The sequence below is a fragment of the Oratosquilla oratoria genome, chromosome 20 (assembly GCF_046742065.1).
Source record: "Oratosquilla oratoria isolate Oo_2021 chromosome 20, ASM4674206v1, whole genome shotgun sequence".
Lineage (NCBI taxonomy): Eukaryota > Metazoa > Arthropoda > Malacostraca > Stomatopoda > Squillidae > Oratosquilla > Oratosquilla oratoria.
This window is the reverse complement of record NC_134796.1, coordinates 33,176,637-33,194,178: the sequence shown is the minus strand read 5'-3', so window position 1 is coordinate 33,194,178 and position 17,542 is coordinate 33,176,637. Positions and strand designations below refer to the sequence as shown.

The following is a 17,542-nucleotide window of genomic DNA, read 5'->3' as shown; positions in this document are numbered from 1 at the left end:
AAGAGCTTCGCGAGTCGAAACTCCACCGAAGAACATGTCTTCCACGAGCTGGACTCCTGCCGAGCTCATTCTGTTCTCGAGGCCTTGGAGATCCTCGACGAGCTCTTGAGTGACAGTGAAGACGAAGACGACGCTGAGATCGACAAGGTCGTCTCTTAGTGTGTAGTCGACGACTTCGTCTTCCCGAGCTGCCAAACCAAAGTCGGAGATCTTGACTATGCCAGTCCTGCTGATGAGGATGTTCCTGGCAGCCAAGTCTCTGTGAATAAGTCCATTAATATGGACGTGTCTCAGTCCTGTAAGGCATTGAAGCCAAACGGACTTGATTTCGTCCTCCCTGAAACGGAATCCTTGGGTGGTCATTGTGTTCATTGTCTCTTCGAGAGACAGATCCATAAGTTCGAACACAAAATGAACTTGCCTGTTCTCCATGTCTTCGATGACTCCGTACAGGCTGGTGACATTTGTATGGTTTCTCAAGGTTCTAAGAGCCTCGAGCTCTTTTTCGATAACTTCCTCACAGATCTCCTTGATCTGGGTTTTGATGGCCACTTGTTCACCGGTCGATTTCAAGACCGCTCTGTGGACCATTCCGAAGGCGCCAAATCCCAAAATCGGTCCAATGTCGAAGAAGGCGCAAAGTTCGGGTGAGAAGGGTCCCATCGCCCAGGAGACTTCCATGGCTTCTTCTTGCTCTCCCACGACGAGTCCTCCGCAGTTCCCGATTTCATCGAAATCCTCTGTGAGCTCCATTGTATATTCTAACTCAAGTACTGAAGGTACGAAGTCCGGAGGGTTCCGCGAAAAAGGTCTATCAAGTTTTTGAGTCTCAGGGTCCAACTCGGATAAGAGTACCGTTTTTCATCCATCTTCAGTGGAATAAGAAAACGGTGTAGCTTTATCCACTACATACTCCCTTGAATCACTCTTTCTCTGTCACTTATGAATTCTTTCGGCTTGTGTCTGCCGTCAGGTGATTTTATTCATCCAGGGGAATATCGTTATTGTTGAAATAGTGTGTAGACCATCGAAGTGTAGTATGGGTTGAATTTTTAATTATTCTTTTGACTCGAGTTCATTTATCTGATGATTTACTTATTTGTCTTAAATGTTTACAGAGGCGATCAAAATGCAAATGTGTATGTGTATATGTGTGTATTATGTATGCGTGCATTTATGCAAGTGTGTGAGTGTATGTGTGTGTGTAATAATAATAATAATAATAATAATAATAATAATAGTAATAATAATAATAATAATAATAATAACAATAATAATAATAATAATAATAATAATAATAATAATAATAATAATGATATGATGATGATGATGATGATGATGATGATGATGATGATGATGATGATGATGATGATGATGATGATGATGATGATGATGATGATGATGATGATGATGATGATGGTGGTGGTGGTGGTAATGATGATGATGATGATAATAATGATGACGATAATAATGATGATGATGATGATGATGAAGATGGTGGTGGTGGTAATGATGATGATGATGATAATAATGATGACGATAATAATGATGACGATAATAATGATGACGATAATAATGATGATAATAATAATGATGATAATAATGATGACGATAATAATTATGATAATAATGATGACGATAATAATGATGACGATAATAATGATGACGATAATAATGATGGCGATAATAATGATGATAATGATGATGACGATAATGATGATGACGATAATGATGATGACGATAATGATGATGATGATGATGATGATGATGATGATGATGATGATGATGATGATGATGATGATGATGATGATGATGATGATGATAATGATGATGATAATGATGATGATAATGATGATGATAATGATGATGATAATGATGATGATAATGATGATGATAATGATGATGATGATGATGATGATGATGATGATGATGATAATGATGATAATGGTGATGATGATGATGATGATGATGATGATGATGATGATGATGATTACAAAGGATTACAAAGGCGGAGCATGCCGACAGGAGACCTTTTGATCCATATCTAGGTCGGATGCGAAAAAAAAAATCATATTAATAATAAAATAATAAATAAAAACTATAATAATGTAAATAACAAATAAAATACATAAATGCATAGGTATAGTTAAATAATAAACAAACAGGTAAATAGTAAATAATAATAAATTGACATATAACTAATAATAAATGAAAATCAAACAGACAAATGATAACAAAACAAAAACAAATAATATAAGATAAATTATAATCATTACAGCATCTTACTTAGGTATTTATCTAAATGATTCTTAAAGCTTCGAACTGAACTACATTGCACTACCTGTGCAGGAAGTTTATTCCATTCATTAACTACACGGTTGGTTAAGTTGTTTCTACCTACTTCCAAATTGAATCTATTTCCGGACAGTTTGAGACCATTGTTTCTTGTCTGATTCTCATTCAATGTGAAAATTTGGTCACTTTTGATGTTGTCAATTCCCTTTAGAATTCTAAAGACCTGTATCAAGTCACCTCTGAGTCTACGCTTTTTTAGGGAAAACAGATTCATATGTTCTAGTCGATTTTCGTATGATTTATTTTTGATATTTGGAATCAGTTTTGTGGCTCGCCGTTGTACTTTTTCCAGTCTGTCAATGTCTTTAATGAGATTCGGTGACCATACGGAAACAGCATATTCCAAATGTGGACGAACTAACGATTTATATAGCTTGTTAATGAGTGATGGACTTTTGAAATCAAAAGATCGCGCAATCAGTCCTAGTCAGTCTTATTTGCTTTCTCAGAGGCTGAAATACACTGCTTGGATGATTTGAGGTCGTTACTGATAATTACGCCGAGATCTTTTTCACTGTCACTTTTTCAGACCATTGCTGTAATTTATCTAAATCTTCTTGAATGTCTAATTAGTTTAAGTGATCATTTGCCATTCAGCACAGTTTTGTATCATCAGCAAATTTGGAAACAGTAGATTTTAGTCCATGGTCTATATCATTTATATATACTATGAATAGAAGTGGCCCAAGAACGGAACCCTGAGGAACTCCACTTATAACATTTTTCCATCTAGAAGTTTTTCCATTTAAAACAACTCTCTGTTTTCTACCATTCAACCAATTACTAGTCCAACCTAATAGGCTACCACTTATTCCGTGTAAAGCTAATTTAGTAAGTAGTCTTTCGTGTGGGACGGTATCAAAAGCTTTTGCAAAGTCTAGATATATTAAATCTATATTGTTTCTTTTGTCATTCACTGTCCTCTCCCGTCCTTCTTCAACAGACATTCCTCTCTTTTGTAATGCCCCTTTCACCCCATCCATCCATCTCATCCTAGGATGCCCCCTCACATCTTCCACCTCTGCCTTCCACACCTCTTTTACTAATCTTTCTTCACTCATTCTTTCCATGTGTCCAAACCATCCTAATACTCTAACATCAACCCTATCTCCCAACCCCCTTTCCACCCCTGTTCTCCTCCTCACCTCCTCATTTCTCACTCTATCTAGCCTAGTAACCCCTATCATACTCCTCAGACATTTCAACTCAAACACGTTCAAACTCCTTCTCTCTTCCTCTCTTATGTTCCATGTTTCTGCCCCGTACAGTGCTGTCGGCACGATCACTCTTTCACATAACTTCCTCTTAGCATCCATTCCCAGATGTCTATTTCTCATTACACTTTTTAATCCATCAAGGCATTTACTCGCTTCTTTCAATCTACATTCTACCTCCATCCCCACTCCTCCCTTTCCTGCCACATTCGCACCCAAGTATCTAAAACTATCCACTACCTCTAGTCTCCCTTCCAGCCTGCTGTCACTTTCTCCTCTTGTACATCCCATCACCTTACTTTTGCCCACATTTATCTTCAGCTTCCTTCTTTCACACACCTTCTCAAACTCTGTCACTAACTTCCTCAATCCCTCCTCTGATCCTGCTACAAGCACAGTGTCGTCAGCAAACAACAACTGACTTATTTCCCACTTTTCTCCATTTTCATTAACCATCTCCAACCACTGACCCACCACCCTTGCATTCCCCTGTCGCACCACCCCATCCATGTATAGATTGGACAGCTAGGGCGACATAACACATCCCTGACGAACTCCCACCTTTACCTCAAACCATTCACTCTCTCCATTTCTGATCCTAACACAAGCTCTACTACTCTCATAAAAAACTCTTGACTGCTCTTAACAGCTTTCTTCCTATCCCATATATCTGCAGTACTTCCCACAGTGAGTTCCTGTCTACCCTGTCGTAAGCCTTTTCCAGATCCATGAAAGCCAAAAAACATCCTTACCTTTTCCTATAGCTTTCAAAGGATTACAAAGGCAAAGCATGCCGACAGGAGACCTTTTGATCCATATCTAGGTCGGATGAAAAAAAAAAAAAAAAAAAATCATATTAATAATAAATTAAAACTATAACAATGTAAATAACAATTAAAATACATAAATAAATGCATTGGTATAGTTGAATAACAAACAAACAGGTAAATAGTAAATAATAATAAATTGACATATAACTAATAATAAATGAAAATCAGACAGACAAATTATAACAAAACAAAAACAAATAATATAACATAAATTATAATAATTACAGCATCTTACTTAGGTATTTATCTAAATGATTCTTAAAGCTTCGAACTGAACTACATTGCACTACCTGTGCAGGAAGTTTATTCCATTCATTAACTACACGGTTGGCAAAGTTGTTTCTACCTACTTCCAAATTGAATCTATTTCCGGACAGTTTGAGACCATTGTTTCTTGTCTGATTCTCATTCAATGTGAAAATTTGGTCACTTTTGATGTTGTCAATTCCCTTTAAAATCTTAAAGACCTGTATCAAGTCACCTCTGAGTCTACGCTTTTTTAGGGAAAACAGATTCATGTGCTTAAGTCGATTTTCGTATGATTTATTTTTGATATTTGGAATCAGTTTTGTGGCTCGCCGTTGTACTTTTTCCAGTCTGTCAATGTCTTTAATGAGATTCGGTGACCATACGGAAACAACATATTCCAAATGTGGACGAACTAACGATTTATATAGCTTGTTAATGAGTGATGGACTTTTGAAATCAAAAGATCGCGCAATCAATCCCAGAATCTTATTTGCTTTCTCAGAGGCTGAAATACACTGCTTGGATGATTTGAGGTCGTTACTGATAATTACGCCGAGATCTTTTTCACTATCCACTTTTGTTAACGAATTTCCAAATAACTTGTAATCGTACTTGCTGTTATTTTTACCTATGTGCATTACCTTGCATTTACTTGTGTTAAATTTCATTAGCCACTTTTCAGACCATTGCTGTAATTTATCTAAATCTTCTTGAATATCTAATTGGTTTGAGTGATCATTTGCCACTCCGCACAGTTTTCTCACATATCAGTCTTACCATAAAAATCTGATCTACACAAATATGATATACACAAGATACACACACAATGTGAAAACTCTCGTAGAAGACCACAAGCTGGGGAGTCTGACTGAAGAAACGGAGAACATCAGCTGGGATATCGTGGAATTGAGTGAAGTTGAGATGGAGGAGGAGGAGGACAACCTTGTGCAGAAACAAGGCTTACTTAGGTTTATTCAGATCTTCAGACTTACTTGATGTTTGACCCAGGAGATCGTGTTGCTTCATGAATGAACTTTACTTCTTATTAGTCCCAGACAATCTCCACTTGCTCTGCTACTGGGATAAAGAGGAGGAAAAGCTGAATCTAGTAGGATTCTTAATTTAGCGAAAGACGATTGATATTAAAACATCAAATTATAATGGAAACCAGTCAGGATATAGAGAAAACGATTAAACAAAAAACAACTTAATGCCTGGTAATGAATGACCCTATATGGAATATTGGTTATGTTGAATTTTAGTGCGGCATTTGAGAATAGTTCATGGTATCTTACTTCAGTATCTCAAATGTACTGTATATGCAATATGGTAATGCATCAAATTAGATAAGGAATTTTATGTATAAAAAGACAAGAAAGCTAAATAAAGGAGTGCTGCATGAAGGTATACAAACTCCAACATTATTTAACATTCACAGTATAGGATTCTCAAATACTCCATAAGGACAATGGAACCACTAAATTGTACGCGGATGATAACCAATTTTATTTATTAGTTACTGCAATGATTGATACGTAGGAAAAATACAACGAATAAAGCCATATGGTTTAACTATGTGAATAATAAGCTCAATTAAATGAAGAGAAACAAATCATATAGGGTAAATCACGTAGCCAAATAGGAGTAAAGTTACGATGTAGCATTTTATAGATTGATCAAGTAAAAGTCATGAAGAAAACATGCCAAATAGTTTTTATAACTTGTTTGTAAAAATCAAAATGACAAAAAACGTATGAACTGTTTGTATTAAGAATACTGAAAAATTATTTTACAGGATAATGTATCGAAACCTATACAACCGAGCTTCAAGCGGAAATTCGTTTCCAACAGATAACTAATTAAAAAAAATGAAAACTATGAGGGAATATTTAAGACACATATAGACACATAGAAGACTTCCTGGAAGAGGCTTACGCCTGTGACCCCAGATCCACATTTACATTTTGTGGTAGCTTGTGGTGGATCTTTGCTTTATAATCGTATTTTAGTTTTTGGTTTTGCCAGAATTTTTCAAGTCTACCCTCATATATAATTCGATTTTAAGTTGCAATTTGGATGTGTCTGAGATGTTATTATTAGAATAGGGGATCTAATAGCCATTATCTATTTCTCCGTCTTCAGAAAAACGAAATAAATAATTGCCTTAAATAAAAGTCACCCCTAAAATATCCATTCTCTATAAATATTCGAATATTCTATTTTCCCTATCATGATATTTCCTACGTATATGTTTTCCATATAGATTAGCCTTTAATTATAAACCGATATGGCTAGCCATGGAAGGAGAATGTCCTTACCCCTTCTCTACCATTCGAATTATTCCTATTTTTGTCCCGGTTAAAACATAAAGATTTTCCATTTCATTGCTATGCTTTCCTAAATTTAGTAAGGGTATTTCAGCATTATGTGCACAATTCCTTTCAAAATATATCATGTAATATTTTAACAACAACAAAATATAATTTATTAAATTAACCAATTTGGTATCCTTGGAAATCTTGGAACAACATTGAAAACAACCGTCAGCCAATCAGAGGTTAGTTATTTGAAAGCGGTCATTTCCGAACTTCGAGAAGGGTGGTTAAGTTGAGAAGATTGTATTTGACTCGGTATTTTTTTGTACGAGGTGTTTTTAACTTGTCACTCACCCAAGAACTTCAAGGGAAGTGAAAGTATGCGTGTGGTTACTCTTGGAGAGTATTAATTCTCGTGAAATAGGACATCTTGTAGCTTAACATAAGATACTCAGTCTTAGGCTATCAGCTGTTAACTTTTTAAACTTAAGTTTCCATTATATTAAGTGACACAAGAGAATCATCATGGACACCGGCTCAAGTTTTAACTTTGGAGACGTTTTAAAACGTCTCTCAATCGTCAATGAAGACTTTATGCACCCGTCGCCTTTGCTCGATGCGTTAATGAATAAGGAAGCAGAGCGTGAAAGGTAATGTAGCACTGATTATGATATTTGTGTTGAACCATTTTCACCGATCTCACTAAACGTCGACCTAAGCCGACCAAACCCAAACTATGACTGCTTTTGCTCAAATGCATAATTTTATATAAAAATTAGCATATGATAATGGTTGCATTTTCACTTTCAGTATTAGTGTTCAGAAATGTGTATCACTGTTTTGTAACAATGATATTTGTTTTGAAACATAAATGATTTTTACCAGGAGGTGCCAAGATGGGAGGGAGGGTGGAGGGGAGTGGAATATTATATAGGAAATGGAATGGGTGGGAGTGGTTTCTATATTATATATGCCTTTTTCTTTTTGGCTACCCCCCGTGTAGGGAGAAAAAGCCTTTGGTATATGTATGTACTATTAGTGTACAGAAATATCTGCACTAGTGTGGTTGTCTAATAGACTAATCATCTAATGTGATTGAAAACACATTTATGATTTAAAGATTTAGGGTCACATTGACCAAGATGGTTGTCTGTGTTTTTAGGGTGCCCTGACTTTTTGTATTCAATAACAAAAATTGTTTTAGTATTTTAGGCTCAAAGCTGTAGTACCCGTAAAAGTATCGAACTTTTTGCCCAGATTTACCCTCCAGGAGCCCTGTAGGCGTAGCCCTGAGAAAGTTGATCATACCTCGTATCAATATATATAAGTAGAGTATTGTATGATACAGCTGTCATATTATAATACTTTTAAACTAGCCCAGTATTTTCATTGGTATAGTTTATCGAGCCAATTTTTTCCCCAAAAGACCCTTTCCCCCTCATGAAGGGGTGGCCGAGACACAACATTCACCCATTGTTTGTACACCCATCCCATTCTAGTTTGAAAACCCTTTTGTTGTCCCTTCCAACATAGTCTCTCATGGATGAAGGGTCATCCCTTTCCCTCCACTCACTGCTCAGGTCAAGCAATGCAGGAAGACAGGATCTCCACAGCACAGTCTAACATTTGTAGCTGGTTTACTTCCACCACTTTATTACATATAATGCAGACAAAAAGAAATCCCCTTCAGGTGTATCTTTTTCTTGTCCATTTACAACCACTTTTTGCTCATGCTTGTCTCTTGCCCTCTCCCTCTCCTGTTCAACATACATTCATCTTGCAATCACTGCTCCTGTCCATCCAATGTGTTCTTGGTCTACTCAAGTTTACTCCATACCTCGGTTTTCAATATTTTTTGTTGGTCTTTCTTCACTTTATTTCCTATTTCCAAAACATCCTGGTATCAACACCATCTGCTAACTTTCCACCCCTACTTTCAACCTTGCTTCCAGATTTCTCACTCTTTTCATCCACATAACCCCACCATTCATCTTAAACGTAATCTCAAACCCATTAAGGCCTTGCCTTGAAATTCCAAGTCCAATCTATCAATCATTTCCTCATACATTCTTCTCTTGTGTTCATCCCCAGATACCTATTTCTCATGATACATTTTATTCTCTCTGGGCATTTACTTTTTCTTACTCTATAATTTACGACCCACACACACCGCACACAGGCACCACACACACGCACCACACACACGCGCACCACACACACACACGCGCACCACACACACACACACGCACCACACACACACACACGCACCACACACACACACACACCACACATGCACACACCCCACATGCACACCACACACACACACACACACACACACACACACACACACACACACACACAATGTATAACAAAACTTGAAAGAATACAAAGAGCAATTACAAAATTGGCACCAACACTCAAAATTATCATATGAAGAGAGACGAGCAAAACTTGAGCTACAGACACTAGAGCAAAGAAGAGAGAGAGGAGATTTGATAACTATTTACAGAATCATGAAAGGCATAGAAATTATTGATAGAGAGGATCTAATAAGATGGGATGATAGAAATACAAGAGGACACGGTAAGAAAATCAAGAAAGACAGCTACAGAAGAGATCTGAAAAAGAACAGCTTTCCTGACAGAGTAATAGACATTTGGAACAAGTTAGATGAGAAAGTGGTGTGTGCAAAAAAATACATGAATTTAAAAATAGATTAGATAAAATGAGATATGAAGACGGGACACCACGAGCATAGCTCCCCTTCCCGTAAAATACAACTAGGTAAATACACACATACATATGCACGCACACACCACACACACATGCACACACACACATCCATTTCCTTCTACATATGACCTCTCCACATTCTCCAACATCACTTCACCTACTTTGCCCATGTTTATTTTTGGCACTCTCCTCTTGTATACCCTTCTAAACTCCCACCAACTCTGACTCAGATACAATGAGTTATAATGATAACAGAAGACCTTTGAGTTCATAATGAGGTTGAAGGAGGGGGGAATATATATATATATATATATATATATATATATTATACATACGTACATACATACACACAGACATGTATATGTACATTATTTTTTGAAGGAAAGATAATGAGGACAGTAGAAAAGGACAAGATGTCAAGCTGTAGAGTAGTAATGAGCAGAGTACCACAAAGTTCAGTGGTTGCACCAATAATCTTTTTTGTCTATGTTAATACTACTCACAGATTATCCCCTGGAAGAGGCTTACGCCTGTGACTCCAGATCTACGTAAATAATACTCTCGTTTGGTGGTGGTGTGTATTGGACTATTGGAGTTCTATAGTTATATAGCAATTCCTGATTCGCCCACAACTTGTCCAGCCGAGCTTCAAATTTGTGCACTGAGGATGCCGAGACCACCGACTCCGGCAAACTATTCCAGTTATTAACCACTCTACATGGGAAAGAATGTTTCCTGATATCCAGTCTTGACCTTGTCTTGAACAGCTTACTAGAGTGTCCCCTAGTAGTGTTTTCCTGTCGACGTTGTAATACTCCCTCACTGCATTCTTCATCATGTCTTCCACTTAAGATCTTGAATGTTAATGACATGATGGAATGAACAACAAGCTATGCCAACATGTTTGCAGATGATGCAAAAATCATGAGAAGAGTGAAAAATGAGGAGGATGGTAGAATATTGCAAAAAGATCTAGATACTATTTTTGCATGGAGCCAAGAATGGGAAATGAAGTTCAATACCAAAAAATGCAAAGTACTAGAAATGGGCAATAGTGGCAAAAGTCCATCCTTGAAATATTCCTTGGGAAGCAGACACATTACAAAAGCAAAAAAGGAGAAAGACTTGGGAGTGTTGATAAAAGATAACATGTCACCTGAGAGACATACCAGCAGGATTGTGGGAGAGACATATGGACTACTGCAGAAGATTAAAGTGGTGTTTCATTACATGGATGAAGAGATGATGAAAAAACTTGTCAAAACCCTGATCTGTCCAAGACTGGAATATGTGTCATTAGTATGGTCCCCCTATCACAGTGAAGGATATACAGTAGGCAAGATTGAGAGCATACAAAGGGCAACAACCAAACTGGTCTCCAGCCTGGCAAATAAACCATATGAGGAAAAACTAAAAGTACTGGGTCTGCCAACTTTAAAAGATCGAAGAGAAAGAGGTGACATGATTACGGTGTTCAGGTGACTAAAGGGGATAGATTGCATTGACAGGAGAGACCTGATTAAAGATGGGAGGGTTTCAACAGGTCATGGAAGTAAATTAAGAAAGGCCACATGTGGAAAGGATGTGAAGAAATACAGTTTGCCATATAGATGTATGAATGTGGAATAGCTTAAAAGGTGATATAGCCAAGCTCAACCAATACACGAGTTCAAATCTAGATATTATAACTGGAAATCAAAGATATAGATTAACCCCTTTGATACAATGACGCCTATGTAGGCATCATGAGGAGTAAGTGGGTATGTGAGGATGCCGGCATCAGCGTCTTGATTATACTTTTGTAGTTGTAGCTGAGTGACCATCATATTCTGTGAACTGGTTTGATCATATTTTCTGTGGTTATTAACATTCAAATGTTTGTTTAAGAGAGGGTAGAGTGCCGGAGGACTGGAGCAGCACCTGTATAGTTTCACTTTGCAAGGGAGAAGGGGACAAGTGTGAGTAGTAGTTTCAGAGGAATCGGCTTAAGTGTACCGTAGTTAGGAAGGCTTATGGGAGGATCTTGATTGAGAGGATTAGGAGAGGAACAGTGTGTGTTTATGACAGGTAGGGGTTGTGTGGATCAGATTTTTGTGGTAAGACAGATATGTGAGAAAGCTTTAGGAAAAGATTAGGATGTTTTTTGGGCTTTTATGGATTTGGAGAAGGCTAATGACAGGGTAGACAGGAAAGCACTGGTAGGTACTGCAGATATATGGGATAGGAGGAAAGCTTTTAAGAGCAGTCAAGAGTTTTTACAAGAGTAGTAGAGCTTGTTAGAATCAGAAATGGAAAGAGTGAGTGGTTTGAGGTAAAGGTGGGACTTTGTCAGGGATGTGTTAGGTCACCTTGGTTGTTCAATTTATACATGGATGGGGTGGTGCAAGAGGTAAATGCAAGGGTAGTAGGTTGGAGATTGGAGATAGTTTAAGAAAATAGAGAAAAGTTGGAGATTAGCCAGTTGTTGTTTGCTGATGTCACTGAGCTTGTAGCAGGACCAGAGGAGGGATTAAGGAAGTTAGTGACGGAGTTTGGGAAGGTGTGCAAAAGAAGTTGAAAATGAATGTGGGTAAATGTAAGGTGATTAGATGTACAAGGGGTGAAAGTGGCAGAAGACTGGAAGTGAGTATTAAGGGAGAGAGACTGGAGGAAGTGGATAGTTTTAGATACTTGGGTGCGAATGTGGTGGGAAAGGAAGGAGTGGAGGTGGAGGTAGAATGTAGATTGAGAGAAGCAAGTAAATGCCTTGGATTAAAAAGTGTAATGAGAAATAGACATTTGGGAATGGATGCTAATAGGAGATTGTATGAAGGAGTGATTGTGCCGACAGCACTGTATGGGTTAGAAACATGAAACATAAGAGGAGTTTGAATGTGTTTGAGATGAGGTGTCTCACTCCCACCCATTCCATCTCCTACATACTCCACTCCCCTCAACCCTCTTCCCTCCCTCTTATCTTGGCACCTCCTGGATGATGGGTCATCCCCGCATCTTGTCCACTGCCCTGGGTCAAGTTTCATGGGCCACTTTTGAGATCATTGAACTTGTTTGTTTTTTTAATCATTTTGGAAATCCAATTGATATGAATGATTACTTGTTATACTGCACATCTTATCATCAGCGACTTTAGAGATGGGATATTTAAGTTCATTGTTTGTTACTATGAACAGAAGTGGGCTAAGAATTGAACTTTCAAAAATTCCTCTTGCCCCATCTTGCTTGCTAGTTTTACTATGCAGAAGAAATTCCTGGTTTTGATTCTTCAACCAGTTTCTAATCCAGCTTAGCAAAGTACCTCTTATTACATGGACAATATCAGGAGCTTTTTCAAAGTCCAGATATATTAAGTCTTCTTTCCTATTATTTGTCATAGCTTGAACTAACTATATTTTAGAATTCTGGAGGGTTAGTTGTGCATATCTGAAGCTGTACTGGCAGTTGTTTATTATAATCATTTTCTAGGTGATGTTCTGTGGCATTTCTTGTGGTTATTTCCATCATTTTTCATATGGTTAAGGGCAAGCTTGTTGACTTCAAATTCTATGGCTTCTAACCATTTTTTATTATGGAAAAGGAAAATGAAGTTGAGCCTACTCCAGGAAGCACATAACAGTCGTTCAAGCCATCACCTTAGCTTATGCTTGTACTGTTGGGACAGTTAAGTCATTGCTAGGTATTGTATAGGAGTGCAGGACTCAAACCCACAACTAAGCGAATACAAGACCAGCACACAATATGGAAGTAACATTTGGGAATTTCCATTGTCTTGCTACATTCCAGGTCATGATAGACTTCTTCCTCTTCATTCTCTTCCTCATCTTCTATTGTGATAATTTAATAAATTTTCTTCAGAATTCTTGAATGCCAACCATCGGGCCCTAGCATGTGTGCAGTATCATATACAAACAACAACTTGCTCACTTCCCACTTCATTCCATTCTCACCAGATCCAGCCCAGCATTCTTGTTTTTAACTTGCACCATACCATCCATATATACATTGAACAACTATGGTAACATTGTGTGTATGTGTATATATATGATATATATATATACATACATTTTTATCAACCACAATGCACTTTTAATTCACTGGGACCCATTCAGTGTTGTATAAATGCATTCAGTGTTGTATAAATGCATATATCGCTTGTTTGCGAAAACGTCGTCATAACTCAAAAAACTGAATTTTTGAGTTATCTATTCAGACATATTCATCTTCAAACACGGATTTTTTTTGGTAACAGTGTCATATCTGTAGCTCAAAAATTGACCGCTAGGGAGTGCTAAATGTCCCAACGACATAACCTTACATGTTCCAACTTGTTCCAACAAATATTTTAGACTTAGTAAAGATTATGATTGTTTCAACTTCTATAAACTTTAGAGGCGTATTTAATGCTCCAAATTTTTTTCCACCTATGGTGTTTGAGGGCTTTTTATAATATTGAGAGCGTTTTGAAACTTTAAAATGCCTCTCCTGAAAAATTCAATATTTTGAGTTATGACAATGTTTTCGCAAACAAGCGATATATACTTTTATTATTTATTTATTTTTATTATTATTATTATTATTATTATTTATTTATTTATTTATTTATTTTTTTTTTTTTTTTTTTTGAGGATTCCACCATAGAACCGTGTACCAGTAATTTTTTCATTTTCATACTACTATATTCTATGGGGAGGACCGTATTTCCCGCAATATTTTAATGCTGTGCTTGTCCTCCTACTCAAAGTACCTAACGAGTTTTGACATTTCAAAAAGGATGAGTTTAGTGTGGTGGTTCCAAGATCGGAAACTGGACTTGTTAAGAAAGAATTATGTTCCTGTCTATACGCACGCAAGCAAGCAAGCAAACTGTGAAGGCTGACAGACAGGTAGTGCCAGTCATTATTAAGCTGTCTGCAGCTGGTCTTCCTGGGTTACTGGTAACTCGTTATCTCGCTGATAAGCCGAACAAGTCCAGATTACGGGAGAGGAAACACCTTTGTGAAGTCTTAACCTTTATCAATACACTTACCTTTCGTTGATGTGAATCTTTTTTCAAATACACCAAGGAACTGCGAGTCAGATGATGCGACTTCGAGCTTTTGTAAAACATGAGGAAACAGCTTAAGATGACGTAACCAATTGTAGCCCAAACTTTCGTTAATGTATTTTTTTCAAACACACTAAAGAAACTGCGAGTATGATGTATAATTTAAGATTGAATTTAGGTGAAATTGCTTGCAGTACGACTGATAAATACTTGGTTTTGACATGGTCCTTCCTCTGCCCTATTTGTCGGCGGTTGTTGTTCTCCAGACAAGCAATCATCTATATGGCATTTCCTTGGATCTTCCTTTCCCCCAACCTCCGAATAATCGGCGGTACCGCTCACCCCCAGAACTTTTTCCGCCGTAAAATCACTTTCACAGATTTTTTTTTCTTCTTCTTCTTCGTCTTCTTCTTCTTCTTCTTCTTCTTCTTCTTCTTCTTCTTCTTCTTCTTCTTCTTCTTCTTCTTCTTCTTCTTCTTCTTCTTCTTCTTCTTCTTCTTCTTCTTCTTCTTCTTCTTCTTCTTCTTCTTCTTCTTCTTCTTCTTCTTCTTCTTCTTCTTCTTCTTCTTCTTCTTCTTCTTCTTCTTCTTCTGCTCCTCCTCCTCCTCCTCCTCCTCCTCCTCCTCCTCAACAATTGACATAGAATGTCGTTTGATATTATGGAGGAAAATTAATTTCCTCCAGCACATCAGATTCCTTCCCGGGCTGCAAATCTGGTCCAACAGTCTGAGGAAAACAGCCCAATATGATAACGCCATTGAGTATTCCGCAAGCAATTGCAGGCACAAAGATGTATGTCGTTCATGGCTTTGAATCGAGTGTGTTTACCTAATTGTAGTACACATGAAAGCAACGCTCGTGGAGTATCGTCTCCCACTCCTATATATCATACCTATTTACACAAGTACAGTATGTGTATGGGTATTTACGTATTGTAATTGTAGTATGCATGAAAGCGGTGTTCATGGCGTACCGTTTCATACTCACCAATTTATCAAATTCATGTATAATTAGTTTATTATTATCATTATCATTATTATGGTGTTTAGATTTTAATTAATGTATAGTTCCAGGTTGGGTTATACCCCTTTCTAAGCTATCTCAAGTATTTATGCATCTATATAGAAAAAATATTTCTTCACATTCTGGACCTGCAGTCTAAATGTGTGTGTGCGTATGTGAGAGAGAGGGTAATACCTGCCGATCACGAGTCCAACGCGTGATCCAAAACGGGTGGAGAGAACCCAGTTGTTTGATTTGTTTTCATTCATTGCACGGACAAGTCACGGATAATTTGAGAAGTGTGGCCACAGGGGGGTTGGTATTTCGTGTATAACTAGCGTTACTATCCTTTGGGTTCACTATTATTTCATAGAGATTGAGCTATTCTTCACAACGAAAATAGTCATGCGCAAATCTGGTCCATAGGGGTTTCATTGTCCTTGTATGTTTTCACTGGATATAACATGCATTCGGTTGTCCGTGCGGGAGAGGAGTTGAGAAGGATGGGAGAATTTCAAACTTCGGATGATGACGTCATTTTACCGGTCGCTCCTATTCAAACGCGCCGAGTCGCTGTTCATATTCTAAAATGTTTTATTAAGAGTTTTGTTCAAGATGAGTATTGCCTGTACGTCTTCATGTCACCTATGCTTACTGCCAGGTCTGACAGGTTCAGTGTTTGAAATATCTACATCTGTATATAGTTTCTATACGTTGTTTGCCTTCTCTTGCTGAATGTACACAAGCTTGTTCCAAGTCTTTGATTTACGATTGTTTTTATTGTAATTATTATTACATTATTAATGCTTTATTATTATAATTATATCTTATCAGTTGTCTGTCGGGCTACCTGTTCAGTAGTGTACTTGTTATTACTATTTGATTATTCTATTGTTATTGTTGCTATTATTATTATTATTATTATTATTATTATTATTATTATTATTATTACTATTTTGTTGTTACCTGTTTGCCGGTCTACCTATCTGTCCAAGATGTTCACTCAAGGTCACGTGACTCACCATGGGTCAGGTTGTGTGGGTTGGATAAACAGGTGGAGGAAGGGGAGGTGGTGGATGCGAAGTAGGTGTCAGGTAAGGTGGTAAGGAGGTTTTAGGGTGGTGGAAGAGGTGGAAAAGGGAGATGACCTTGTATGCTTGATTTAATTTCATCCGGAAGGGTAATAGCTGTCAATCACAAGTTCAACACGTGGTCCAAGACCGTGATGGTGAATCACACACATAGACACTGCGAGATACAAAGGCGGGACACCACGAGCATAGCTCCCCTTCCCGCAAAATACAACTAAGTAAATACATCTCGTGGCGCTGTTGGTAGAGTTCCCGGTCCAGGTTCGAATTCCGCATAGGGCTGAAATAATTTCAGTATTGCTGCGCTGCGAGTTGTTACTCTAACTCTCGTGGGCGGGGAGTTGGGTGTGGGAAATAGCTGTCAATCACGAGTCCAACACGTGATCCAAGACCATGGTGAATCCATTGCTTGCTTGCTACTGTAGTAGTTAGCGTCTAGCCGTCTCACACGGGAGTTCCGAGATTGAACCGTTCAGGGCTTGAAAGCTTCACCAACACTACAAACCGTCACAGTTCACATTGATGAAGAGGAGGATAAGATCCCAACATTGCCCGTAGATAAGTCTACTGTATATATGAACTGGATTCTTGTACGGGAAGAAATACTGTCGATCACGAGTCCAGCACGAGACCCAAGACAATGATGGCATACGCGCGCGCACACACACACACACACACACACACACACACACACATCGGTCATATACGAGCT

General features: G+C 37.8%; 1 protein-coding gene across 7 annotated transcripts in view; it reads left to right on the top strand.

Moving 5' to 3' along the window:
- Positions 1-7,235: 7,235 nt before the first annotated feature.
- LOC143036447 (uncharacterized) overlaps positions 7,236-17,542 on the top strand; it is a 418,880-nt gene continuing 408,573 nt past the window's right edge. For all 7 annotated transcript variants that reach the window (XR_012967357.1, XR_012967356.1, XM_076203810.1 and 4 more), the window contains exon 1: positions 7,236-7,613. Coding sequence is in view for 5 of the 7 variants with exons in the window: in XM_076203810.1 (XP_076059925.1) it covers positions 7,489-7,613 (125 nt within the window). In the remaining 2 variants the exon portion in view is untranslated. The remainder of the gene's footprint in view (positions 7,614-17,542) is intronic.